We start from the raw sequence: 26,166 nt of genomic DNA on the forward strand, positions 1-26,166 counted from the left end.
AGTGTTTCAAGGAAGAGGTGTCACACCAGGATGCCTCTCGCAGAGGACTGGGCATATTTTGACACCCAGCCTCCTCCCCATCTCTCCCAAAATGGCTCTGGGAGCAGCATGGGGGTTCACCAGCTGAGGGGGTGTCAGCAGGGTGTTTGGGTGACTTGCAGCAGCCCAGACGTCCCAGCCCCGATGTCTGGGGCACACCACAGACCCCAGAAGGTTAAGGTTCACCTTCCCAAGGCTATGAAGCTGTGGCTTCTCTTCCATGGTCAGTAAAGTTGTGTAAATCCCCCCATCTGAGCTCTGCTGGGAGCCAGAGACCAAAGGTTGCGCTGCTGCATTGCTGGGCTGCTGGACCAGCCAGGGTCTCACCTCCATCCAGCCTGGTTTGGCTCAAAATCATGAGGAATCACCAGAAAAAGGGCACTGGGTGACTGTGCTTTCAGCCTCGTGGGCAGGGTTTCCCCAGCGCAGCCCCTGCAGGTGTACCGGCTGGTGTCCCTCCACTTCTGTGCAGGAGGAGTGATGCTGGGGGCCAAGATCCCACCAGGGGCCAAGCTTGAAGGTCCCTTTGCTGGATGCTGTGCTAAGGGCCCAGCTCACAGACATTTTCACTGCGTTGCTGCGGGACGGTGCCTTTCAGCTCTGCCTGGCTGTACCATCAAACCCTCACCCCCGCGTGGGCCACGTCCCTCCACCATGCAGGCAAACGCCTGCTCCTGCAGCCCCATGGTGCTGATCGTGGGGAAAGGTAGCCTGGGCAAGAAGAAGAAAGGGCACAGCTCCCTGGGGTCTCAGCTAAAATATTCCCTGTTCCTAGATAAAACTGAGCCACCGTCCCCTGAGCAGCAGAAATGTGCCTCTGCTTATGCCTCCTGCGCGGAGCATCTCTCCCCTGCTCTTCTCCTCCCTTCCCAAGCCCAGCTCCTTCCCTCGCTCCCTACGCCCAGGTCCTTGCCCCCCGGCGCGCTTTCCCCACTGCCTCCTAGGTGCTGTGTCAGCTGGGGGGAGGCTGGCAGTGAGGGAGCCCCCCAGGAGGGACGGGTCCCCTCTGCCCCTCGCACACGGCCGCCGGTCTCCCCCGACCCGTGGTTGGCTGGGGAAGGAGCGGGGTGCGATTGCGACAGCGACACATGGCTGATGCATTGTTTGATCCCATCTCTCCCTCCTCAGTCCCAAAAGATTCGAGTCAAATGAAACACATTTTAGTAGTCAAATCTGTAAGGGTGGGTCCCATTGTGCTTTGACCCTACAGGGCGTTTTGTACATTTAATTTGATTTACACCCAAAATGTTAATTTAACGTACTGGATTTTCTCCCACACCCAACTAACGCTGAAAATTAAACACGATCCTACAGAAAGGTTTGTGTGCCATTATCTCGTTAGCGTTGTTATTTATTGAGTAATTACAGCACTCGGGCTGTACGTGCAACATTGCTGCAGTGGGTGTATGGAGCAGGACGCCGGCCTCCCGGTGCCGTGGCCGTGGGCTGCCTGGCTGGAGCCGGCACGGCCCGAGGATGCTGCCCGTGGCTCCCTGCGAGCAGCTCCCCAGCCTCCTCCAGGTTAAAAAATACCAAAAAAATCATATTTTTGGGAAAGGTTGTGCAGTTTGCTTCTGGGCTACAGCCAAGCAACACCAGGTCTGGGTCAACGGTCTGTATTCCCGCTTGGCAGCTGGAGGGGAAGGCAGCCCACTGCTGCCGGGGTGCTCCGCGCAGGGTGGGTGGCGCATCTCCATCACGCTCCTCCTGCCGTGCCAGGGCTGCGGGACTTTCTCTCCACCTTGTGCCTCTGACGGCGCTGGGCACACCACAGCCCTGACCACTCGTGTCAGAGCTCCAGAGCTGATGATGATGATGATGATGATAATAATAATAATAATAATTTAGTTCCTGATTCAGCTGTGCTTGTAAGTGCATGTCTGACTCAGAGCACCCAATTACAGTGAAGTGTGAGCTCCAGGACCTCACTAAGTGGGAACCTCAAAGCAGGATTTGAAAAAGCCCAGACGACATTAAAGTAGTCACAGCAAGCTCTTGGTTGGGGAGTGCTGTGATTAATGTCATTTGCTACCTCTTTTGGCTTAAAAGACAAGGAGTGGTTAAAATAAAAGAAACCTCAAGTTGAAAGCATTGAAAAAAATCAATTAAAACCCATATAGCTGCATTTTGACCTGGAGCAAAATCTCAGACATAACAGAGAAATTACATAGCCTTAAAGAGAAAGAAAGAAAAGGAATGTTTTATGTGTGGTATTGCGGAGGTATTGCCCGCAGGTGTGCTGCGGTGGCTTCTCACCCGGTACCTGCGGAGACGGTAAACTCCCGGCAGGAGCAGGGGGAGCGGGTAGGTGCCCCCAGCCCTCACCGCTGCACCCAGGGCTGTCCCTTGGGTGAGCGGTCGGGGCTTCGAAGCCTTCCCAGGGGACGAAGTGCGGGGGGGTGGGGCAACCCCTTTGCTGGGATGAAGATGGCCGCGCCTGTGCATCACCCTGGGAGACCTTCCCGAGATGGGGCATGGCGGGTAGGGCTGCTGCTTCTCCTGCTGGGCTGTCCTGGCTGGAAACAGCGCTTGTGCTGGGATGCTCAGCCCGGAGGACTGCTCTGGCGGTGTGGCAGCCAGTGTGGGGTGCGGGACTGGGCTTGGGGCTCCTCCATCCCTGGGGCTCCAGCCAGTCCCACGCCCCCAGCACTCAGACCCATGCAAGAGCTCACACCAGTTTGCCCCTGGATAAAGTCCCCAATGGCCCTGCACTGGTGGTCCTTGCCCAGAAGGGTAACTGGGGACATGCGTCACGCAGAGCTCTTGCATTTGGCCACCACCTTTGAAGGTCCTTTCCAGAACCTCCAGGTCCAGCCCCAAAGTCAAACCTTTGTCTCAATGAACCCAACAGTGAAACTCCCGTCGGTTCCCCCTGGCCCACGCTTTGCCCTTTGGGAGGAAAGGGGCAGCCTCGGAGACCAGCGATGCCGAGCGAAAGCCTCTGCACGTGGGAAAACAGCTCCCGGTGCTCAGCACCCCAGGCCTGGCAGCCCCTCCAGCCCAGCGCCGGCTCCCGGTGCTCAGCACCCTGCCGTGATGATGCGCTGGGGGAGGAAGGCACCGGGCACCTTCCCAGCGCCGTTAATACCGAGGGAGGCTGAGCAGCGGGGTGAGGTGGGCCAGGGCACCCCTGGACGCTGCTGGACCCCTGGCGCGTGGAGGATTTTCAGTGCAGTTTTGTGGGGTCTTCTGTTTCTTTTGGTTCCTCCCGCCCCCCCCCCCCCCCCCTTCCGCCCCTCTTGTCTTTTGTTTCATTTCCACTTCGGGAAGGGGGGGAGAAGACAAGAGGCAAATAAAAAAAAAAAAAGGGGGGGGGAAGGCTGAGGCCACGACACGTTTTTCATTTTAAATCAATGATTGAAACAGAATAAAGGCTTTTTTCTTTCTTTCTTCCCCCCCCCCCCCCCCCGAGAAGAAAGGCTTGTCGTTAAGAAAAATAACAACTTTCCCTGCGCGCCGCGGCTGCCCCAGGGACAGCTCAGCCCCTCGCCCAGCACCCGGGGGAGCCACCCCAGCCCCTCGGGCTGCCGGGGGCGCGGGCGCAGCCCCCGTGGGCGGTGGGACCCGCAGCCGCGGCGGGGGAGCCGGGCAGCGTCCCGGGCCGGGCGGGCAGGGGGCGGCCCCCCGGGGACCCCCGGCGGGCGGACAGCGTCAGGGCTCCCCTCCTGGGGGAGGGCGGTCTGTGAGGGTTTTTTTGGTTTGTTTTTTTTTTTTTTTTTTTTTAATTTTCAGACGTTAAATTCTTTTGCAAACATTCATGCCTTAGGAAGGGCTGGAACAAAGCTCAGCTGCTCCAACCGGTCGGACAGGTAAGCAGACTTGTTGACACCGTTATGTTTGCAGCACGCATGCTCCTTCCCAAGTTTCCTGGTGCATTTTTCTATTCCACCTTATGAAACTTTCCTCCCCCCCCCCCCCCCCACCCCCCTTCCCCTCCCCTTCCCCTCCCCGCTCCTCGGCGGCGCTGCCCGGTGCGTGCGGTCCCGCTCCCCGCGGACGGCAGCGCAGCGCCCGCGCCCCGCCGGGCTGCGGCCGGGCGGCGGGGGGAGCCGCTCCGCTCCGCTCCCCTCCCAGCCGTGCCGAGCCGTGCCGAGCCGAGCCCCCTGCCCTCGCCATGCCCAGAGCCTTCCTGGTGAAGCGCCGGAGCCCGCAGCCGGCGGTGCGCAGCTGGGATGGGCTGCCCGACGAGGAGCGAGCCGACACCTACATCCCAGGTAGGGCTGCCGGCCCCGGCACCGCTCGCCGCCGGGGGGGGGGGGGGCGGCAGGGAGGAGGGGGCGCCCCCCCAGCCCCCCGCTCTCGCTTGGCGCCCGCTGGGCTGGGGAAGGGGCTTTGCCGGGCCGGGGGGGGCTGGTCGGAACGTGCCGGGAAGGGGGGGCTCGGCGGGAGACCCCCGCCAGCGGCCGGGGTACAGGGGGCCGGCCCCCCGCAGGGCCATGCAGCCCCCCCCCCCCCCCCCCTCCGCCTGGCACCGGCTCGCACCCCGGGGAGCCCCCCCGGGCATGGCGGGGTGGGGGTGGGGGTGTCTGTGTGTGTCCGCCTGGGAAGGTGGGAAACGTCGTTTGCATGAGAAAGGTGGCGGGGGGAAGCGCATAAAGGGCCCCGGGCGGGGGGGTGGGGGTGTGTGATGTACTCCTGGCCTCCCCCTCTCTTCCTCCTCCTCCTTCTCCTCCTCCTCCTGCCCTTGCCCGGGGTATAACGGGAAGGCGGCGGCGCTGGCTTGTTTGAACTTTGGGACCGTTCGTGTTTGAGTTTCCGATTGCAGCGGAGCCGGGATCCTCCCCCGCGGCCCGCCCGCAGGTTAAACAGGGGCTCGGCGGGGCCCCCCCGGCTCCGCTTCACCGCACCCCCCGTGCAGGCGGGATCGGCTCCGTGCTGGGCTACGAGGACAGCTGCAGCCTGGAGAGCAGCGGGAGCAGCGGGACCCGCGACGTGGAGCCCAGCGAGCCCCCGACGCCCCAGCCCGCCCCCGGAGCCCTGGGCACGGCCGGGGGGATGCTGCTGGACCTGGCCATCAAGCGCCCCGTGGTCAGGTCGAAAATCAAGGTAACCACCCGCGTCGCTGCGGTCTTGTCCCCGCGGATGGGGTGACCCCGCTTCAAGGGCAGGGCCCGGCTGGCGGCTCGCGGACACCCGGTGACACCAGTCCCTTGGGCTCTCTCTGCTAGAGGTGACAGCACCTGTCCCACCCAGCGAGACGGAGGCCCGCGAGAGCGGCTGGCCATCGGATGGCAGCGGCAGGGCAAGCCTCGTAAGCGATGTACCGTAATCTTCCAGCGCCCTTTGCCTTCCCTTATCCCAGCCTGGGACGTGCTGCCCCTGACCCGCTTGGCTCGGGTCCCGCAGGAGCTCTGAACCCAGCCAGGAAGGACCAGCCCTGGCAGTGAGGAGTCATGCCCCACCGTGCGTGGGTGGATCTCGATCCTTAACGTGGGGCCTCCTTAAAAGGCCCTTCCAGGTTGGAGCCAGCCTTCGCCAAGGGGGGCTGCGGCGGATCCGCCCGCTGCCACCGACCCTACCGAGACAGCAGCCAGGGAAGGGCCTTCCTCCGGCCATTGTCACCCTGAGGTGGACCCACAGGCTTGGGTGAAGTGACGCACGTTGCTTCACTTCTGTCCCTTTACTTTGCTGAAGAGCCTCTCTGCAGCGTGGGCAGAAGCTCTCGTGGTCTGTCCCCACCCCGGGCAGAGCTGACAGCGATGTCCCTCCCAAGGCAGAGAAGGCAAATGGCTCATGGGTTCCTCGTGGTACTCGGGAACCCAAGACCGAGCTCCTGAGGCGCGGTGGTGGTGCAGATGGGGCGGAAGGACCACGTCCATCCCCAAACATCCAGGGCTCCCCTGGGCAGAGGTGGAGCCAGGCCACCCCAGTGCCAGGAGGGAGGAGATATGTTTGCCGGGGTGGCTAGTTAATACCTCATTAAACCAACCCTGGCTGTTGCTTTGCTGGCTGGAGCTGTACAAATTCCCAGTGTCTCTGCTGGGATGGCAGCCTGTCGGCCACCTTGTTATTAATCTCATGATTAACTCTACATTTTCACCCTGCTTATATGCAGCCGCACGAGGTGGAGCCCTACCTGTTGCCCAATAAATACTTCCCGGACGGCTCCCCCTCTAGTTTCACACCTCCTGGTTTCACAGCTGCCTGTTTTTTAATCAACTTTACAATTTCAGGTAGCATTGCTTCAGGAGTAAGTGAAGGAGGATGATCAGGAAAAATAACTGCCCTTTCAGGAAAAAGAAAACCCAAACATATTCCTGTCTCTGTGAGGAGCTTGCCCCGCTGCTGTTTGACTTTAACCTGCTTCGTATAATTTAACCTGGGCTATTAGCAACTGTCACAGCAAAAACTCGTTTCGGCAGAGCTGGGTTTTCTCAGCGTGCCACAGAAACTCCCCAAAAGCACCACAGGAGCCGATGGGAGCTGTGTGCACGGTGCCGCCTACTCCGCTGGCTTCCCCCCATCCCAAGCGGCTAGCGGCAGGCACGTCTGCTCCCCCGTGAATAATTAAACTAACAGCAAGGTATTTGCATCTTCCAGACATTAAGCCTTCCCTCTGAGGAAACGCTCTTCCCCAGAGCTGAATCATCAGTGTCTCCCTTAGTCAAGTTAGGTCATGGTGTTGGCACAGTATTTTTGGTATTAGGAGCGGGAATGAGGAGATTAACCCCTAATGACACTCTGCCATTAATTAACGAGTCAGGGAGACCAACTAGAGGAGATTAGTGCCATTGTTTCAGTCTCTGCTGAGTCAGCACAATGTGCCTTAGGTTTATCTCGCCAAACCTACCCTTTTTCTTGCCGCTGGCTGGTTTTTGAGGGACACGGCAGCTGGAGGATGAGGGCGACGCATGGGTACCACTCTCTGACACCAGGGAGGGTCTCCTGCCTCCATCCAGGGTACGAGCTGGTGCAGGCGCAAGCACACTCGTGGCCCCATGGAGAGCTGCTCGTAGCCGGAGCCTGTGTGCTTATGGATGTAGCTGGGCGAGGGTTCCCGCGTCCAGGAGGCACCACTACACTGGCTGTAAGCCCTGAAGCCGAGCTGGCCAGGGTTGCATCGGTCCCAAACCTTGCACATTAAGTCACCCACTTGATGGCAAGGGGGGCGTGAAGGTTTTACTTAGCAAGAATCTCCCGAATGCTTTCATTTTTCACTTTGACTATATCCCAAGAGTCTTTAATGCCGCAGGAAGCCATCCCTCCTTATTTTGTTTTCTGTTGGTCTTTGTCACCTCGATGCCTACTCACCCAGTCCTCTTCCATCCCTCAGTTCACCACCGGCACCTGTAACGATGCTACAGTGCATAGCTGCGAGCTGTGTGGCAAAGGCTTTCGCTTGCAGCGGATGCTCAACCGTCACATCAAGTGTCACAGCCAGGTGAAGAGGCACTTGTGCACCTTCTGCGGGAAAGGCTTCAATGACACCTTTGATCTGAAAAGACATGTCCGGACCCATACCGGTGAGAACGTATTTCCCAGGGGCTTGCGGCTGGCTTTGGGTAGCGGGAGGTGGGAGAAGGTGGTGAGATGGGACGAGGGTGAGGAGACGGCTCGGGTAACACGGCAAGACAATAACACAAACCCTACGTTAACAACATTTGCAAAAAATAGCAGGGGTGCAGTGGAGGAAAGGGGAAGATGTGAGTGTGAGCAGATAAAAAGTCTCGGGACTAACACAATCGAGGAGAACTAATGAAATTGGTGTGAAGCAGCGGGGGTGCGTGAGGCGCCATCCATATCTGGTGTATACGCGGCTGCGTGCTGCTGTGCCGGGGCCAGTGAGACCAGTTATAACCCACCCGGGATAACTCGCCGCACCTTGTTGCCAGCGCAGCGGGTACCGGTGCGCGGAGGCAGCGGCGGGTGAAGGCGCTTTGCCCTCTAGAGGCGGCGAGCAGCGGCTCCGCAGCTCCCTGCGAGCCCTCCCCGCTGGCCCTGCCGGTGCGGTTCGTGCCCTGCGGTTCACGCTGTGCCTCCGGCTTCTTTAAGGAAACCGGGCGACACATCTGGCTCCTGCTCACCCTGCGCGCAGCATCCCTGCCGGCTTCAGCCTTCCAGCTCCTCCGGCCCCTTTGGGAGCTGTTTCCCGCTGCACGTCTGGCCGTTCAGATCGGTTCAGCCACCAGCCTAAACGGTCTCTGCTCACTTGTTGTGCAGTCACAGCACGGGGGGCAAATCGGGAGTGGTGGGCTGCAAATCTCCTGATAGTGGTTCCTGTTTGGGGGGAGAGTAAAAGAGTTGCCTTTAATCTGGGCTAGTTCCCTCCTCCCTGCTTGCATCTACACCAGGTGTACCGGCACAGCCGAGGGTGCTGTGGTTTAAGCCCGTGATGGCACTGGAGGAAAGAAAATCACCTCTCCCCCTGCTCTGCTCACTCATGCCCCCGTGTCGCGCCCCCGGGCTGGAGGGATGCGCTTTCCACAGCCGCTGCGGTGGGGTCAGTCCCTGAGCCCACCCCAGGCAGCAGCGCTCGTGTTCCCTTGAACCGGATCAGCCACCTCAAACCCTGCTTGCTGGTCACAGAGGTGCTTGCCCTAACCTGAGGCGGGGGGAAGGCTGCCTTTCTGTTTTTCTTTTTCTTAGTGGAAGTGATAGCTTAAATAGACTAGCAGCCCCATCCTCACCGAGCAAGATGCTTTCTGGCAGGCCAGGCCGGCTTTGCTCAGGAGGCTTGGACTTTGCACTGTCGGGCACCTGGAACATACACCCACCACATCTCCTGGGCACGTTCCAGCTTTCCAGGTTTGTGGTTACCTACAGGACCTGCCGATTACCAAGGCTGGCTCTGCAATGCCCCTTTCTCGGCTTAGGCACCATTAGCCAGGTGAACTGCTAAAGGTGACGCACAGACATTGGTAGGCAGCAGGAGAGCTCAGGAAAACAATGCCGCCCGTTTCAGTGTTTTGGCCTCTTTTGGTTTGTTTGCAAAGCTTTCATGTGGAAAGGAAAGCGCTTGGCTGTGAGCATGGAGCTGCTGCTGAGGTATGGCTGAAGTGCAGAGTCAGTGCTTCTAAAAGCAGTGATTTTTCAACCTGTTCCCTCATCCTTTGAGATTTCAGAAACTAAATCCAGGAGGGTTTCTGCTCAGAAGCCAAAGATGTGGCAAGTAGGGTTGAACTTGCTGTGCAGGAGTGGAGCCAATTTTGCAAAACTCTTTGTACTGGACAGGAATGAAAACCTGCTGTCCTGGAAATGTGAATGTTGTGGTTAGATTGTCTCCAAATTTACTAGAAGAAATCTGGCATCACTATTTCTCCTCTCCAGCGTAAAGCCAGGATGAGTGCTCACATCTGCTGTGCTTGCCTGTGCCTTGGGTGGTGAGGGGGGCGAAGGCTGGCTGTGGCAGCGGGACCGGTGATGGACTGGCATGTGCCTCTGCCGGGCTGACACACAGCATCTGAAAGCGGCAGCCTTTTCTATGTCAGAGCTGATTGCTGTCCAGGAGAGCGGGGCTGTATCTGAATGTTAAAGAAAAGGTGGCCAAGGGGACCCTGGGGTGCCCCAGGAGGAGGGTGGCCAGCAGGTCGAGGGAGGCGATCCCCCCTCTGCTCTGCCCTGGTGAGGCCGCATCTGCAGTGCTGTGCCCAGCGCTGGGCTCCCCAGTTCAAGAGAGATGGGGAGCTACTGGGGAGGGCCCAGCAGAGCCTGTGAGGATGATGAGGGGACTGGAACATCTCCCTGCTGGGGACAGAGAGCTGGGGCTGTTCAGCCTGGAGAAGACTGAGAGGGGATCTTAGCCGTGTATATAAATGTCTTAGGGGCAGGTGCCAGGAGGACGGGGCCAGGCTCTGTTCAGGGGTGCCCAGCGCCAGGACAGGGGCAACGGGCACAGACTGCAGCACGGGAACCTCCGCCTGAAGACGGGGAAGAACTTCTCTGCCGTGAGGGTGCCGGAGCCGTGGGACGGGCTGCCCCGAGGGGCTGTGGGGTCTCCGTCTCTGGAGCCATCCCAGCCCGCCTGGAGGCGGCTCTGTGCAGCCCGCTCTGGGAGAGCTGCTGCAGCAGGGCTGGGCTGGGGGTCCGGGGGCCGCTGCCCACCCCCACCCTGCCGGGATGCTGTGGCAAACAGGCTGCAAGTGGTAGTGTGGGCTTTATTTTGTAGCTACAGCTGCTCAGCTACACGTGCTTTATTGAATGTTGGTGTTCCAGTGGAAATCGGTGCAGCGTTTGTACCCCCACTGTGTGACAGTAGCGTAGTGTCAGAAGGTGAAGGTCAAACATCCCAGTCTAGCTTCATGGTATAAGCAGACCTAAACATTAAAAGGTAACTAACATACACATCGAAATAAAATTTTCAAATTATTCTTAAGCAATGAACAGGTTCCCAGAGCCCTGATGGTCTGTGCCATCCTGGCACTCCCCACCTTGTGCTTGTGTTCAGGCCCGTGGGGCACCATGGGCAGCAGGAACCAAGGACAGTGACGGTTTAAGTTGCCTTCAGGAGCATGAAAATGCACCCAAAGTAGTTTGTAAAAGGTACATTTTTGTGTGTGAATTCTAATGAGGATTTGGAGTTTCTCCCCAATTGGAGTTGAATGTAACTGATGCAGTCTCACAGCAGCAGGCGTTAGGAAGCTGTAGTCTCAGTAATTTCAGCCAGTGCACTGGGGCAACCTCCTTTTACAAGACTTGCAAAAATGCAGTCAAGATGCTGCTTATTAGAACTGCTAATTAGTTTGGATTTCTGGTAGACAAATCTGCGACTGGGTGGTGAACTTCACACAGTGTGACTATAAAGTGACAGCTGGCTGTGTGGACGCCTGTGCTCTGCCCCTTTTTTGCCCAGCTCACCAGGGGTCTGCTCTTCCACACAACAGCGTTTCGCCTTGCATTGGGAAAAGAAAGGGGTTTAGGGAACTCCTCGCATCAGTGTTAAGGCTGGTCTCTGCTTGAAACCTTACTGATCTAGTCTGGTAAGTCAAATCACTACTAGTTTAGGTTTTTTTGAACTAAACCCCTCAGCTGTTTTGCTAAACACTCAGCTATTTGTTGTTCCTGGTGCTGCAGGGGGTGTTGGTAAATCGCTGTTGGCTGGTGGTAAAACGGATGCTCTTCGCTGCTCAGTATTTCAGTGATGTTCGTTGTCTGCACTAAACGACACTGCTCGGGCACTGACATCACAAACCAGCCCCTTCTCCCTCCTCTGGAGACACACAAACATATTTCTTTCATCTAAATGCACTTCTAGAACTTGAGCTTGTCATCTCAGTCATCAAACCTATATCCTATGTAAACGCTCTCCTCTGAAGTCCTGCGATCGGTGTCTGTTCATGTTGGGCTGCCCTTCACTGAAACCTCATCACAGCGAGCAAAGGCTCACTAAAAATTAAGATCTTGCTGAGATACGGGATTTCATTCCTTATGAAAGCCAACATGTGAGGTTAGCTGAAACGGACAGCTTTAATTTACTTTAATCAGAGGAACTCAAAAAGTCGTGGGGGTCTAAAGGAGTAAGTTTTGCAAGCGTTGGTAATGGCTTCTGTAGGAGCAATGCGCCAAGGGCACTTGTGATCCTCACTGTCTGCCAATGTCTTCTCAAAAACATTTCTAGGTTTTCTATGCCTGAATGTATCAACCCATTCCAGAAAATTTTAGCCTGAAAGTAAGCTGTTTTATCTAGGCAGATAGTTCCTTGGGCCAGTAGCTCCCTGCTGCTGCTAGGTCTTTGCTCGATAGCTGATACGCCAGGGCCTTGCTCTTTGCCGTTCCTTTGTCAGCTGTAAGGAAGGGAAATCAGAGCAGTAATCGCCGTCTTTTAATGTTGCAGGAATTCGCCCTTACAAATGTGAGGTTTGCAACAAAGCCTTCACCCAGCGCTGTTCCCTGGAGTCCCACCTCAAGAAGATTCACGGCGTGCAGCAGCAATACGCCTACAAACAGAGGCGAGATAAACTTTACGTGTGCGAAGACTGCGGCTACACAGGCCCCACACAGGAGGACCTGTACCTGCACGTTAGTAACGTTCACCCTGGAAGTGCTTTCCTGAAAAAAACCTCTAAAAAACTTGCAGCGGTTTTGCAAAACAAACTGAGCCCTGTCCTGCAGAGGGACTCCAAAGATGACGACAAAGATGAGTAACACAATGGATTACAGTGGTCTAAAGGAATGAAGTTTACATGTAGGACTATATATATATATTATTTTTTTAAAAAACATTTTGAACGCAATCCCTGAAATGAAAGGGATGCTCTTGTTAATGGGACTCTCTTGATGTTGGTAGAATCTCAACTTGAAAGAAATATTCCCGTATACAATGCAAACATCAGAATTTTATCTGGCCAAAAGAAATGGAAAGCTTGGAAGAAGCTGTCACCTCTGGGATGGAGTACTTACCGGTCTGACGTTCAGCCAACCTGTTTTCCGTTTCAGCTCCACCACACTTCTGAGTGGCCGCTGACAAATAAGTCCACCTTCCCCGGCGTATTTTGTACCGATAGTAACCGTTACCTCCCGCACAGATTCCTTTTGAGAGGTTTGGGTGAAAAGTGCCGCGTAAGATCAGCTACTAGGTACATTGTTCTATGCAAAACGAATTAAAATGGTCTTAAGAACAGGAGTACATTGTATCGGTAAATAAGTTAAAACATGCAAATAGCCTGAGCTCTGCCCCCTGTGCAGTAGAATAACGATTTATGGAAGCGTGATCCAAGGTGAGCTGAATTATTTTTTTAAAGGATGCAGAACTTTATCCTCCCAAACTTTCTCTACTAGCGAATTACATTAGTCCACAGCAGGCTTATGGTTGTGTTTTAGGTACTTTAAGCTGTGAACTTTTATCATGTTTAGATTTAAGTGTAACCTTAACTCCTGGATTTACCAAGATCCTGGGCTTGTCACGCTCACTTTGGGGATTATTACCACAACATTTTAACATACATCAGTATCAACTCAGAAACCCAAAGAAAACACTTGAGTGACTTGAAAATACATATTTTCTGTCATAGTGAAATGCAGTTTTGTATTTTATGGGGTGTATGTGTCTCTGTGTGTGTGTATTTTTTTTCTTTTTAATGATCTGTTTACTAACACGACAGAGCAGTGCAATGCCGTGAAAAGGGAGACTTGGCCCGTCTCTGCCTCATGAGATCAGAGCAAACCTCTAGGCACGAATCTGGCTTCTCATGGGTAACCAGTCAGTTTAGAAGGCTCCTAGTGAGACTGATGCTGCGAGGGAAGGAGGTGGCGATGATGATGAGGGACTGGTGCTACATCTCTGTGCTTTTGGACTTGCCCTGTAGTCCTGCTCCAGCTCCTCTTGACAACCTGTCCTCTTGACAGGACAACCGAGAGGGTAGCCTGTAGAGACTACAGAGTGTGAATTTAGGGATTTAACAAAAAGGGGAGAGGGATGCCCGTATAACTCACGTTGCTGAAACCACCTGACACTTTTAAGACTCTTCAGAAGCTGCTGCTGCCTTTACTGGGCACCTGGGTATCTTTATTAGGAGCGACAGGGTGGGGTGGCAACTGCCTCAGCAACCACAAGCTACTCTGGTCCAAGCGTGTGTAATTCATCTGCCTCTTAACTTAATGGACACAGCCGCTAAACAGGTTTTACATCAATTTAAACATGTAACAAGTAATGGATTTCATTTGTAAATGCCAAAAATCCATTTCATGCTCAAAATGAAGCTGTACATTTGGGGAGGATACGCTGTATTCTACATACATTGAAACAACTGAAAAGTAACCCACCTAAAATACCGCATCCTAGCCAGGACCTTCACAGTCATTACTACTAAAATGACACTGAGCGTCTCTGCAAGAAGCATCCAAATCTTCTAAATCTGCCTCAGTTTTGTACAGGCATCTGCTTGGGGTCTTGTGTGGAAGAGCTAGGGGTTTAAAAGCATTTCTAATTATATTAATACTTAATTCAGCACAACTGTTGGTGCTTGGTACCTTGAAAACGAGGGTAATAAAGTGATGCTACTGTATAAAGAACAAACTTGTCATTCTATGTAACGGGAAAGCTTGGAGAATACTTGAACAGACATGAAGTTCATGGGGAAAAAAGCATCTGAGGTTAATTAGAAAAGCCTTACTTGGCAAAAAGAGCTAAAGCTTGTATGGCGGTCCCCGGTTCTTCATTATAACCGAGGAGTATAAATGGAAGGCGTTGCAAATACATGGACAAAATTGCTGGGCTGAGAAAAGCTGGTTCAGCCAATGGTGCTGGCGACACTCCTGCTCAGTGAGGGCTGTCAGCAAACGGAGCTGTTGAGCTCAGCTCCCAGGTGGGACTGTTCGGTGGGGGCCATCTGAGCAAAGCCACCAGCGGTCACCTAGCTGGAACGGCTTTATGTGCTCAGCTCTGCCGAAACCTCAGCCCTTAAACTGGAGCAGCAGAGGTGTGGCTGAAACCCTCCCTGTCTAGCTGGAGAGGTGTTTTGTGTGGCTATGTGTGTGCGCGCGTGTGTGTTTGTGGGGTTTTTCTTCCCCCTCCTGGAGCACATGCTACTTTTGATTTCCCTCCAGCATCACTGCCAAAGCACATCCCTGCCAAAAGAACTACAGACACACTCAGGTGGGTCCATCTACGTGATCTCAGTCAAACAAAACATTCACAGCAACAGAGGAAAGCAGCAGGTAGCAGCACACGGAAGAAAAAACACAGCTGGATGTTGTAGCTGGAGTAATTGCCCTGATTGGCTGGTTTTTCTGCAGAGGACAGATACTGCCTGTAGCAGATGCTGCGGGCATGTGAATTTAACAGTCTGGCAAGTTAGTTTAAACTGGTCACGAAAGCGGGTTTCAGTTTGCATGACACCAGCAATGGCCATCTGCCAGTTCTGTTACGGGACAAAACTGGCACCAGCTTGTGCCTCTACAGAAGCGTTGCAGTGCTCACACAGCAATGCCCGAGGCAGCCAGACTTTCAGAAGTGCTAAACCCGAGTAACTTCCACTGCTACCGTCTCTGAAGGCTGTCTGCCTTCTCCTGGCTCTCTGACATACAGACTCACCCAGGACTTTAAGATAGGTTTACAAACTGACATTGCCAGTAAGCTGGCAGCCTTCCTCAGACACAAGGCTTTTGTTAAACAAATAAACACAGGTGAAACCAACAGTTGCCCGCACTGCCCAGGCTCCAGACTCGTCCTTATTTATTGGGAGGTGGGATGAGGCTGAAATCTTACATAGTTCAGAGACACCTAATGGCTGTATGATGCACTGATGAGGGCGACGATCCTACCCAAACATTGCCCAACTGTTCCACACTCTGAATTTTCCCAATCAACACAGGAAATTCAGCACGTTTTATCACCTCCTGCTTCTGCCCAGGGCATCTTTCCTCTTGCTTATGCCTACGTTCTTTGTATCCACAGAGCTATCTTTCACAGAAAATTGACAGTGTTCAGCTATGTTGAACCACCCACTCGCCAAAATTCTGTGATGTGGGAAGATACTTGTAAAACAGGTAGAACTTCTGAGTGCTCATGCAGCATCGCATCGTTAGTCATCTCTGAACCCAGTTTCTCAGTCTCCATGGTTTGTCTTTTTAGATAGAAATCTAATTAAGCACAGAGTAATTATAACATCACCAGACCAAGTCTGAATAAGCAAGTACCGCTATAACGAAGTTTCACTGCAGTTTCCAAAGTTCAGTACTCTGGAGGAGCAGAAGATTAAGCACTACAGAGGTTTAAGTTCCTTCAGCAGCAAGCCTGCCCATTGGGGTTTTTTTAGGTATATTTCTGCCTGATTTTCTTGATGCTTATAGGTTGGTCATATTTTTATTTGTAATCTGCAGTGGTATTATGAAAACTCATATATACAATTCAGAGGAGACAAAAAAATAAAATAAAAAGAAAGCGAATGAGGAAAAAACCTTTCCAGGGGTTCAACACACAAAGCAGTAATACTGCCTGACATCATCAAGGCTTCTGCTGTGTTTTAAAAACTTGATTTTATGAAACAGGCTTCAGAATTAACTTACATCTTAGAACGCTTTTTTACAAACTTATTTGGAAAAAAATATCAAACACAAAACCCCAACTCCTTAAAACCCCCTCAGCAGCCCTTCATTCCTCTGAAGGCCTGGCTTCAAAGTCACAAGCCTGCTTTTATGAAGAAGCTTACAAACACTGACAAACGCTATAACTTGACACTGGAGATCGTTCCACACGGGTAGGCTCCTTGTCGTCTCAGACCCACAGCAGAGTCAGGAGAGCCAAGAGAGTGGCAGCCTTGGCCTGCACAGAGCTTCACAGCCTAAGGTACAAAGCCCCTGTGCACTCTCAGTTCTTCTATGTGGGCCGCACAGCCTGCTAAGACACCTGCAGGAGGAGCCACTACAAGTCATCAGATTTCCCATCTTTCAGAATGTTTGATGGCAATGTCTAAGTGTATCGAATACAATTCTGCTCCTCTTTTGCTAAGCTGCTTCTGTTAAATGATCACTTTGCCTTAGTATTTTAAATAAGCGCTTATGAGAACTGGGATTATAATTCTTAGCGCAGTTTTTCCAGTTGTTGCTGTAAGAAAAACCACAAATAGTAACTAGCCCGTTAACAGATGATACCTTTGAAACGAGCAAAAGCTAAGTTGACTGAAACCCAGTCTACTATATTATTTTCTTTATAATTTGCATTTCTCTCAGCTCAGACAATGCAGATGTTTTGCTTTAGTTCAGCAGCTTCATTTTCAAAGCCTCAGTTCTACAACGATTTTTTGTTTTGTTTTGTTTTTTCAGAATTGACAAAAGGATGATTTGATTGAACAGTTTTACTTGATAATAGAAACTTTCCTATCAACCTCAGGCTGTGTAAACTGTGTGTGGAAAAACAGAGATTAGTTAAGTTGACTTTCTCCTGCCCGGTCCACTGAAGTCACCTACAATATAAGCAAATACACATTCCTTTTCCAAATGTCTTTGGTTTTTGGTTTTGTTTTGTTTTTTTGTTGTTGTAGGCTTTTTTTTTAGGGGGAAAAAAAACCCCTAGTATTAAGAAACTAGCCAAAGTTACTCAAAAAGGAACGTGTATTAAAATGGCAGCTTTAAACAAAGAATTCTTGCTTCGGCTCTGTGCTCAGACCACTTCCCTCTGCATAGCTCAGTTTGGGTCAGTTTCTGTCCATGTACTCTTCAAGGCGCAAAAGCCATTTATTCCAGTACTGCGAGCACAGATCAGGATCCATGAAGTGCGGATGTGCAGGGAAGCCGTTCTTATAGGCAACCACAATGAGTCCACAACTAACCTACAGTTGAAAACAGAAGGCTGTCAGAAATCTGACATTAATACGCAACTTCCATCAGCAATTCTAAACACATCACCTTAACATGTAAGTATCTTAAATAAGAAACGGGAAACAAAAAAGAGCAGTAGTTTACCACAAAACACTTGGGGACTAACATTCAAATGCTCCAATGACTCAGTCAAGAGTCCAAAGCTCTGACTGACTTTGGTGAAAACCAGAGGGCTTGACCTCTGACCATCAGAGTGACACGGTCTATATTTAAACCTTGCAGGTGCTTGTAAAACTCCCAGTGACTGAAAAGGTTTTGCTTGGGGTCACGTAACTAGACTGATGCCATTCTCCAGCATCAGTTTAAATGGAAATGGCTACTTAAGTATGTTCTGACATCCTTCATACTTGACAACCATCTAATCCAAATCCCAAACAGCCACCAGCATGAAAAGAAACCAGCGGGGGACAGGAGGCTAACAGAATTCTAGAACTACTGCCTATATTTCACTCTGTAAGGATCACGGCCATTAAGTACTTGTGTTTACTGACTTCTACAGTATTCCAGAAAGTCCTTTGTGCAACCTATGAATTACCCTGCTCCCTTCTGCTTTGTATTTCCCCCCCTTCAATGCTCCGTATTGAAATAACAATCCCTCAGGCCAAGCAGGCCTGGCTAGAATTGCATTTGGAGTCCTTAAAAACATTATTCCATCGTTTTCTGCTTAAGTGATTGACAACACACTGCTTTCCTCCAAGGAAACACTGTACAGCTTCCAAACACTAAGTACATCACTTAGTCCCTCATTTGCTAGTGGCAACACTATGGCACTGATATGGCAACACATGATGTAAGCAATGGCCTCCCATGCCATTTCCTTGTCCAGCTTCCCACTCCTGACACAAGCAAAACCCACTCAGAACAAAGCACTGGGGGTTGCCCAGATGCCAAGTCACTGTGAATTCATCCAACTTCTTAAGATGCTGAGCATCCCTCGGTCCCACCGAGCAGTTCCTTAAAACCACTGAAAATATATTGCTGACATGCAAAGGCAACACAATTAGCAAGAGTAGAGGAGTTACTATGTCAGCTTAACCTGATCTAAGACTGGGCTGCTTTGTTACAAGTCCTACCAACAGTTCCACGATAGACAGCAGGTGCTGAAGGCAGTAGGTGGGGAGAAAATGAAAATAACATGAATGTTGCTGCTTGTCTTGGCAAGTAGCAGGCCTACTGACCTGGAAGTCATAGTTGGCATCATGATTTATGGCTCCAATATATGCTGCAACCTGTAATGGGTTGTCAAAAGTATTCTTCAGAGATGGCTTTGATTTCTCTGATGTTTTCCAGTCAATCACACACAACTGGCCACTGCATAAGAGAATAAGATAGGACAACGTTTTAATCTTAAGTTTCATAAGTAAGAAATAAGGGATGAGACAGCAAAGAAAGTTGTATCACTCTTAGCCTGTTTCACTCTGATGTCATGTTGCTCATCATTATGTCTAAGCAAGTCTCTTCCACACTGGGAGTTTAGATCTCAAAAATCAAGACTTAATAATATCTGCTGAGGATCACTTAACCCTGCCCTGCTCATACCCTGCTCCAGTAAGGAATTCTCCACAAGAAACAACAGCACTTCTGACATCAGGTTCATACAGGGGATTTCATCCATTTTGCCACCCTTAGAGGTCCATCTAGCTTCCCCCCAGCAGCTCACCAATACACCCACCCACTCCATCCTGGGACACACCTCCCATGCACCATGGAGCACCACACAACACTGGCATTATCAGATTTCTTAGCGAACCAGTACCTCACCGATACTTAGCCACGCAGTCTACCAGGCCCAGATACCGAAGAGTCTCATGCTGAACTGCACTTTCCAGAGCTTTCACTTCACTGATATCTTTTAAGACATGCTGCACACTTGATAAGTAGCCAGAAATATCAACATCTTCTCTCTCCTCCTTAGTTCCCATCTCTTCAGACAGCAACATAGATTCCAAAGCTGCATGAAAGAGCTCTCCTTGGAGGAAGAGATCTAAGAAAAATGTGAAAACACATCTACATTTCAGACACTACTCATAATACCTGATGGACATGTACTACAGATATCACACAACATAGCTCTTAAACCAGTCCTGCTTTTTGTACTGAAACCCTGAGGATGCAGGGAGGAGAAGGGAACGAGACAGAAAAATAAATCATCACCAGTGAAATTAGTATCTCTTATATTAATGCTTACTTTACTTTTTCAGTCTCACTAATTACTCAGAAACAAACCACAATTTTTAATTTATTGGTTATTCAAAGGCATTTCTAAATTTCTATGAATTTAAAATATTATTCTAGACTGCTTTTGCTGCATTTGTTTCTTCTGCTGTATTGGTTCATTTGAATGGAATTAACCTCCTTCTGAAATGAGTGAGGATAGTTCTAGGAGTAAGAGCTTATCTCGGAAATGATTCCAAGAAAGACAAAACTTAAATAGTTATGTAAGTTTTGTTAGACCACCTTATCTGCTGAAGTGCTTAGTAACTCAAAAAGCATAAATACAGGATATTCAGTTTTAAAAAGCATAATGATTCATGTAAGGAGTGCTCGGGTATTTATCATCCTTGCTACAAGAGGCTACCTACTATCCCCCAGGTCCTCCCAGACCCCCTTCCGTCCTACAGCTTGGAGGAAGTCACCTTTGTAGGTCTTAACAAATGAAAATCTTTAAATGAATGGCAATTTCATAGAAAAGGCTATATATACTGGAAAAACTAACTAGTTTCTGAAGAACTTCAATATAAACAGCAAGACACACAGGTTTTTAAACACTCAAGACGATATGCTTTCAGAATGCTTATTTCCATCGTGCTACAAAGTAGCTTTTATCTGCAAACAGGCTTAATTATATCAGCTGGAAAATATCTATTTGCAAATAGATACTAGCAAATGGAGAAATAAAGGAGGGGCAGAGAGGATAGAGTGAAGAACATCTAAAGTCTAATTCTTGTTTCCCACACGTTTCTGAATCCATTTCAGTGGTCCTAGAACAAAAAGCAAAGTTCAGAGCTTAGATTCATTGACAACAGGTGTGCTCCCAATATGATCTCACCCCTTGAAATGGAAACAATGGATTTCAAAACACTTGACTTGTACAGGGCCAGATACTCCAGCTAAGCTAGCATGTCCCAGACAGCTATCCAGGCTATTGCTTCTACCTTGTAACCACACTGTGATTAGACTTACTTTTAGTATACTCTGCAAAACCATCTTTTCCAAGTTCCAGTATCATTTTCTGCTTCCATCTTTCCAGATAAAAGGCTTGCTGAGGAGAAATAGTCTGCTGAAGAATATGGGTAACGCTGGGCATTTTTGTTTTTTGTAAAGCTATTTTCATGGGGAGGTTTGAATCACTGTTGAGAAGGGTACTTCTCTTGTTGGGGTTTATTAAAGGAACCCAGTTCTTCAGAGTTTTTGTTCCACCTTTCACTGGAGGTCTGTGTTTACCTGGTGGCCCAGATAACAAATTGTCTTCTTCAAGTATTGTCTCTGGTCTTTGGCTGCTGGTTTTGTAAGATGTAACAGAGTAGACCAAGTTCTTGTATTTTTCTTGATCAACTTGTTCGTAACTGTTGACTTTTTTCTTTTTACTAGAAAGACACATGGAGGTACCCAGACACATATATGGGAACTGCTTTTGGCAAAAAGGTATTTGAAAAAGCATTTCCAGTTTCCCTGGTTTCCTGGACAGTAGCTGTAGGAATTTCATTCTGACAGGAAGCATTTGTGAGTAGTTAAAGTTTTCTTTCTTCTGTTAGCAACAGTCTGTAGGTTACCATATTTTCACCCTGTGGAAAAATAAATTTGTGATTTCCAGAGTCATGAAACTCTTGCTACCCATCTATTTTTGCCCTTTGCCATGGTCTTCATACACTTTATGCCACCAAAACTCCTTTAGATAAATAATACAGTAAGAGAAAGAACCAACAAGCAATGAAAAGAAGAAACAATCCTGAAAAGAATGAGTGCTGGACTGCAAAATCTGAATTAGGGCAAACACATACAGATGTTCCAAGTTGCAAAAGCTGCAGCAGATGATGCCCTTACAGCAACTGTATCAGAACTGTCATGAAAGTACACAATAACTGATCTGCAACAAACACCCCCCCCCAAAAGAGGCAGGGGGAAATAAAAAAAAGGCTACGCAGGAAAGAATGAAGCAGATCTATTGTTATGAGGTATTAAAACCATGTAAGTTTGTAGTGGTTACCCAACTTCAGGGGACTATGGTGACAAAGTACCTTTTGAAGAATAAAAACATTTTTCTTTATACCTAGAAGAAAGCAGACAGCAGCAATATATGCCTTCTGAAACTGGGATACCTGAGACTGGGAAAGCCAAAGAGAAACCAGATGTACTGCAAGCATCTTCAGACTGAGATAAATCTTTTAAAGATCAGAGTAAAATACAAAGGTATTTTCCTAAACTGAGTTTCAAACATAGTTGTGTTCCAAGACAGTCAGGAAGTTTAAAAGCAAAAACAGTATAGCAGAAATGTTGTTCACAGCATAGCTTTCAAAACTGCATTGTAACTGCAGTGGTAAGTCCTAGGGAAGTTTATGCACATGGATAAAATGTAAACACTTGAATAGTGGCATTTAAATCAACACTAAAAACTTGCAGAATTGAGGCCCTATTCTTCTGAAAGTTATCTGCTTACCACTACAAAGTTCCTTTCCATCTACTGCAAACAAAGACTACGGGGAATGCACGTTGCCAGCTAACATCAGCATTCTGTTCCTGACAATACTTGAATGTTACTCTTTTCTTTCCCCACACCTCTTACACAGCACTTTATACACTGCCCAAGCCGTAGGCACCACAGAGAACAAAAACATAGTAGGAGGAGTTATTTTGTATGGACAGGTCCTGCGCTGATGCAGAATGCAGTGACACCCACGCGTGGGTGCAGGCATCTGTCACACAGAACAGCTGGCAAAAATGGGGTTGTACCCGCTGCAGCTGATTACATCAAGGCATCTCGTAACAAGAGGCTGAGACCTTGGACTCAGGGTTCCATAAATATTATTCTTCATCTGTGAAGGACAAAACCATCTAGCTGTAGAAGTTTAATCAGGAGTAGGCAGATACACTGTTCTTTTCTTTACTGGCTTTACATTTTCACACTTACTTTGTATGGTTTGGGCGAATAACTGCTCTGTAACCTGATACAAAATTAACCTGTCAAAAGCAAATCTGAAGGAGGAAAACACAATTAGGTTGGATCAGGACTTTGTGTCATGTGGTAGTGGCATTTCTGACCCACTACCAGGTGCCCAACTGCCAGATCTGCCGTACAGTTGTTAGGTGGTCTGTCTTTAGTAAGGGTTTCCTAGAATTACAATGCATATCACTCAAAATAGTTAATGATTTTAAAACTGCTTCATGACCTATAATAAAGTAGTAGAGGAAAATAATGAAAGTACCAACGGATTAATTCTGCTACTGACTTTTTACAAACTGATTAGATACAAAGCAAGCTACCTTACAAGGGAAACCTTACCATTTAAGATACTTTGAATGTGTGGCTTCCCTTTTTTAATCATTACATTACACTTAATATTGAAGCAAATCTAAATCTGCTTTCCTTATTCAGAACTGGGCTAGGCTGAGCTGCACTTGTTTTCTCATTTCCCAGTATTCAACAGCAAGAATGGACATGACCCTCTGAGCGTCCTCCGACCTTCAGATTCCTGTCAAAACTGCTCTCCTGCCTGCACATGACAAAAGTGCAAGTCAGGTGCGTTATGAAAGGACAAACCATACAATTTCAAGCATTTTATTGCCACAAATATGCAAGTTTTGCCAAAACATTGAACAACCTGCTTTAGACAGGTTACACAGCAGTAAAATATTGGACTGTCTATGTTCTGTAACTTAAGTTGTGCCATTTCATTTCATGAACATGTGAGGAAGTTTTAAAAACTTAGGTGAAATGTAACCGAATTTTTTTACCTCTCATTTCTTATGTGATGTCAAAAAGCTGTTTCTACAGCATAAAGAGGTACTTTTTATGAAGTATATGTTTCAATTTCTCAGTTCCCTTCAGGTTTTCAGTCAGTGAGTTTTGTATGTCTTCACTATTGCTACCAATTGTTCCAATAAATTTATTTTTAAGAAGCTTCCCATGTTTTGTCATTTGACTATCATAGAGCAGCTCACTTCTGCAAAGCTACTATGCCAGTATTTACAGCAACTCATTCTTCTCAGGAGACTATGACATTTTTTAATAGATTTTTTGGTTTTGGAATGGGATGGTTATCTGACAGAATCTGCCCTTTGCTGAAAAAGAAATAATGAACAACGTTATCACATTACAACAGGTGTCAGTTTGCTGCAGGAGGTAACAAAAACCAGTAAAAGCAGCAAAGAGATATGTAAAGGTCAGGCTTTAATACCATAAGCAAATTGCTTCACCATACTTTTTCACCATAAAAAGCAGTGCATAAAAATTAATCTTACCTCTTGGGTTCTACGTCTAAATAGAGCTGCTGAAACTGTGATTTAAAATAAAACAGAAAGAAAAAAACCCGCTTATTCCAATGTAATAATATCCAAGCGCATAGTTTCTCAGGCTATTGTTTGATGACCATTAATATGTTTACCCAAGTGTATAAATCAGAACAGAATAAATGCTGGGTCAAGACTGAGGATTTGTTCCATTAGCCAGAGTACAAAAGAAAAAGTTTATTCTGGCTGTGTGTCAGCTGCAGGATGCAAAATGATACCTGATTCAGCATAAAGATCACTTGTAGTAAGCTGCCTCCTCAATATTTTTTAAGGAATAAATTTATACCAGATCAGTGTTTTGAATCACGGGGCTATTAAACCACACAAGAGCCGTAGAGCTAATTTACTATAACACTGATACAGTGTTTCAGTAACATCTAGTATGAATTTGAAATTAACAGCCTATATAATTCTGGAGTAATATCTGTGGAAATGTTTATGCATCCCATAACGAACTAAACCACCAGAAAACAGAAAGCTTGTCAGCTGCTGTGCTGTTCTACAAAAGGATAGAGGTTCTAGGATTGCTAAGAAATAAAGAATGCTTTTATCTGGTGGAATAAAGTACCATGTGTTTTTCAATACATTACGGTGGCATTTCTGTGCAAATAACTTACATTTAAAAGAAAGAAATAGAGTTGGAGTGGTACAGATCTACTCTTGCACAGAAAGAACAGAATTCAATTAATATTTCTCTCTGGGGAAGTGTCTCATTTCTCTCTGAAATGGTTTGCATTCGAAGACTGGTAGAATTGCTTCAAGTACTGCATGATGAGCCACGCTGGAGAACTCAACACAAATAAAATAACCTGGGGGAAAAGAACACAAAAAAGGAGGAGGGACTTCTCTTAAGCTTCCCAGGCTAACCGACTTTGCAGCTTCAACAACAACTGCACCAACACAATCGAGGAAGCTTTTCCAGGATAGGAATGAGTGGCCTAAGTGAGGGAAACAAAACGGGTTACTTAAGAAAATGTTCATATCCATGAAAACCTTCCTCCAACTATGGTTTCAGACAATAACCAGTATAGCATTTTCTCCAGCGTCACCTATCAAGCAAACAAAAGCACCAGTTTATTTCAGGGATAAAATAAAGAGGACTACTAAACATAGTTTCAGATCTGTTGCCCTGTGTCCCTAACTTGAGGAGAGCAAATCCAGTAGTAAAGGTTTAATTTTAAGTTAACATCACAGGCTTTTCTCTAGAAAGAAGTATTACTATTTGAATTGGAAAGGCAACAGTAATCTATGGTCTTTGCTGGAACGACCACTTTCTCTTTTTTTCTGGTTACAGCTTAATAATGGAGGGCTTTCGACAGCTATATCACTTTCAGGATTTTCACATTTGCCCATTCTCTGCCCCCAACCCATTTTCCTTAGTACACACCTCCCTCTTTTGGGAAGTTAAGAGCATGAGGTGATAAAGGAGACTTAAATTTAGCAACTCAGTTTAAAGCACAAGCCCACAGAGCTACACTGGACCAGAAGGACAACAAGCTTCAGCACTGGGAAAGGAATTAGCGGGCAACGGGGCTGTAACACGAAGTCAGCAGTCTCGGCAAAGCGTTTTTGAAAGAGCTGGCCTAATATCGGTGACCTGCAAGTGCCCTGCAGCAGACGGACATGTTACTACCTAAGCACCAGGTGCCTGAGAATCCCAGATGGCACCGGGTAGCTTAGCGTGCGCAGGGCCTCCCTCTCCCCTCTCGCCCCCTCGGGGCTCAGCCGCTCCGGGGAAGCGGCCCTGCCCGCCGCCCGGGGCGGCCCCGCCATGAGCCCCGCTCGGCTCCGCACCGGGGGCAGGGCGGGCAGCCGCTGGCGGGCTGGGGCGCGGGGGCAGCCGCAGCGGGCCGCCGCTCTCCCTCAGCTAGCCCAGGCGTGGCGGCCAGGCCGGCCTCTTTCACCTCGCCCCCACAGAGATCCCTTTTCCCCTCCCCACGGCTGTGAAGCCCCAGCCCCCTCACGAAAAGCAACCCCAGAGAGCGAACCCCGGCCGATCATTACCTCGGCGCGCCGCTTCCCGCCGGCGCTCCCGCCGCCCGCCCCTCGCTGCACGCGGGCTCGCCCCGCCGCCTCCCGGGACCTGTAGTCCTGCCCCGCCACCAGGCCGGCCCCGCGCTGAGCTGTCGGCGCTGGAGCCCCGAAAAACAGCGGTGTGGGAAACGTGCCTTCTCTCTTTCGCTTTTTTGTATTGAGTGTTCTTTGAAAACTTCTAAAGAGACCTAACTCGAGACTTAGAAAGCGATAAAAAAGGAAGGGGGTGAGGGGAGGAAAGGAAGTGTAATGCCGCCATCTTGGATGAAGGCAAGCACCACCCTGCCCTCACCCAAGATGGCCGCCACCCCCCGCGCGGTGAGCCTCGCGGCT

The 26,166-nt window shown here is 49.4% G+C and overlaps 2 protein-coding genes across 5 annotated transcripts; one reads left to right on the top strand and one right to left on the bottom strand.

The window, feature by feature from the left end:
* The first annotated feature begins 4,095 nt into the window (after window positions 1-4,095).
* On the top strand, window positions 4,096-15,856 carry OVOL2 (ovo like zinc finger 2). The gene is made up of 4 exons (XM_040611757.1): window positions 4,096-4,253; window positions 4,898-5,085; window positions 7,313-7,502; window positions 11,810-15,856. Exons 1-4 carry the CDS (start codon window positions 4,154-4,156, stop codon window positions 12,118-12,120), a joined length of 789 nt encoding a protein of 262 aa, XP_040467691.1. The 5' UTR covers window positions 4,096-4,153; the 3' UTR covers window positions 12,121-15,856.
* Window positions 15,857-16,754: 898 nt separating this feature from the next.
* On the bottom strand, window positions 16,755-26,139 carry MGME1 (mitochondrial genome maintenance exonuclease 1). 4 transcript variants are annotated; one of them, XM_040611755.1, is made up of 7 exons: window positions 25,804-26,139; window positions 24,417-24,608; window positions 23,752-23,786; window positions 20,476-21,077; window positions 19,054-19,276; window positions 18,471-18,603; window positions 16,755-17,243 (listed from the first exon to the last, which is right to left on the bottom strand). In XM_040611755.1, the coding sequence occupies exons 4-7, from the start codon at window positions 21,011-21,013 to the stop codon at window positions 17,109-17,111; spliced, it is 1,029 nt and encodes a 342-aa protein (XP_040467689.1). In that variant the 5' UTR covers window positions 21,014-21,077; window positions 23,752-23,786; window positions 24,417-24,608; window positions 25,804-26,139; the 3' UTR covers window positions 16,755-17,108. The 4 variants fall into 4 exon arrangements, with proteins under 4 accessions (XP_040467689.1, XP_040467688.1, XP_040467687.1 ...); XM_040611754.1 differs by lacking the exon at window positions 23,752-23,786; XM_040611753.1 differs by lacking the exons at window positions 23,752-23,786; window positions 24,417-24,608.
* Between the last annotated feature and the right edge of the window lie 27 nt (window positions 26,140-26,166).

Source organism: Falco naumanni, chromosome 12 (assembly GCF_017639655.2).
Source record: "Falco naumanni isolate bFalNau1 chromosome 12, bFalNau1.pat, whole genome shotgun sequence".
Classification (NCBI taxonomy): Eukaryota; Metazoa; Chordata; class Aves; order Falconiformes; family Falconidae; genus Falco; species Falco naumanni.

Coding starts and splice junctions, on each gene's coding strand:
- OVOL2 (XM_040611757.1), top strand. CDS start 4,154: ATGCCCAGAGCCTTCCTGGTGAAGCGCCGGAGCCCGCAGCCGGCGGTG. Junction 5,086..7,312: donor TGGTCAGGTCGAAAATCAAG/GTAACCACCCGC, acceptor TCCATCCCTCAG/TTCACCACCGGCACCTGTAA. Junction 7,503..11,809: donor ACATGTCCGGACCCATACCG/GTGAGAACGTAT, acceptor TTAATGTTGCAG/GAATTCGCCCTTACAAATGT.
- MGME1 (XM_040611753.1), bottom strand. CDS start 21,013: ATGCTTCCTGTCAGAATGAAATTCCTACAGCTACTGTCCAGGAAACCA. Junction 19,277..20,475: donor TTTTGCAGAGTATACTAAAA/GTAAGTCTAATC, acceptor CATTTTTCTTAG/ATCTCTTCCTCCAAGGAGAG. Junction 18,604..19,053: donor GACTGCGTGGCTAAGTATCG/GTGAGGTACTGG, acceptor TCTCTTATGCAG/TGGCCAGTTGTGTGTGATTG.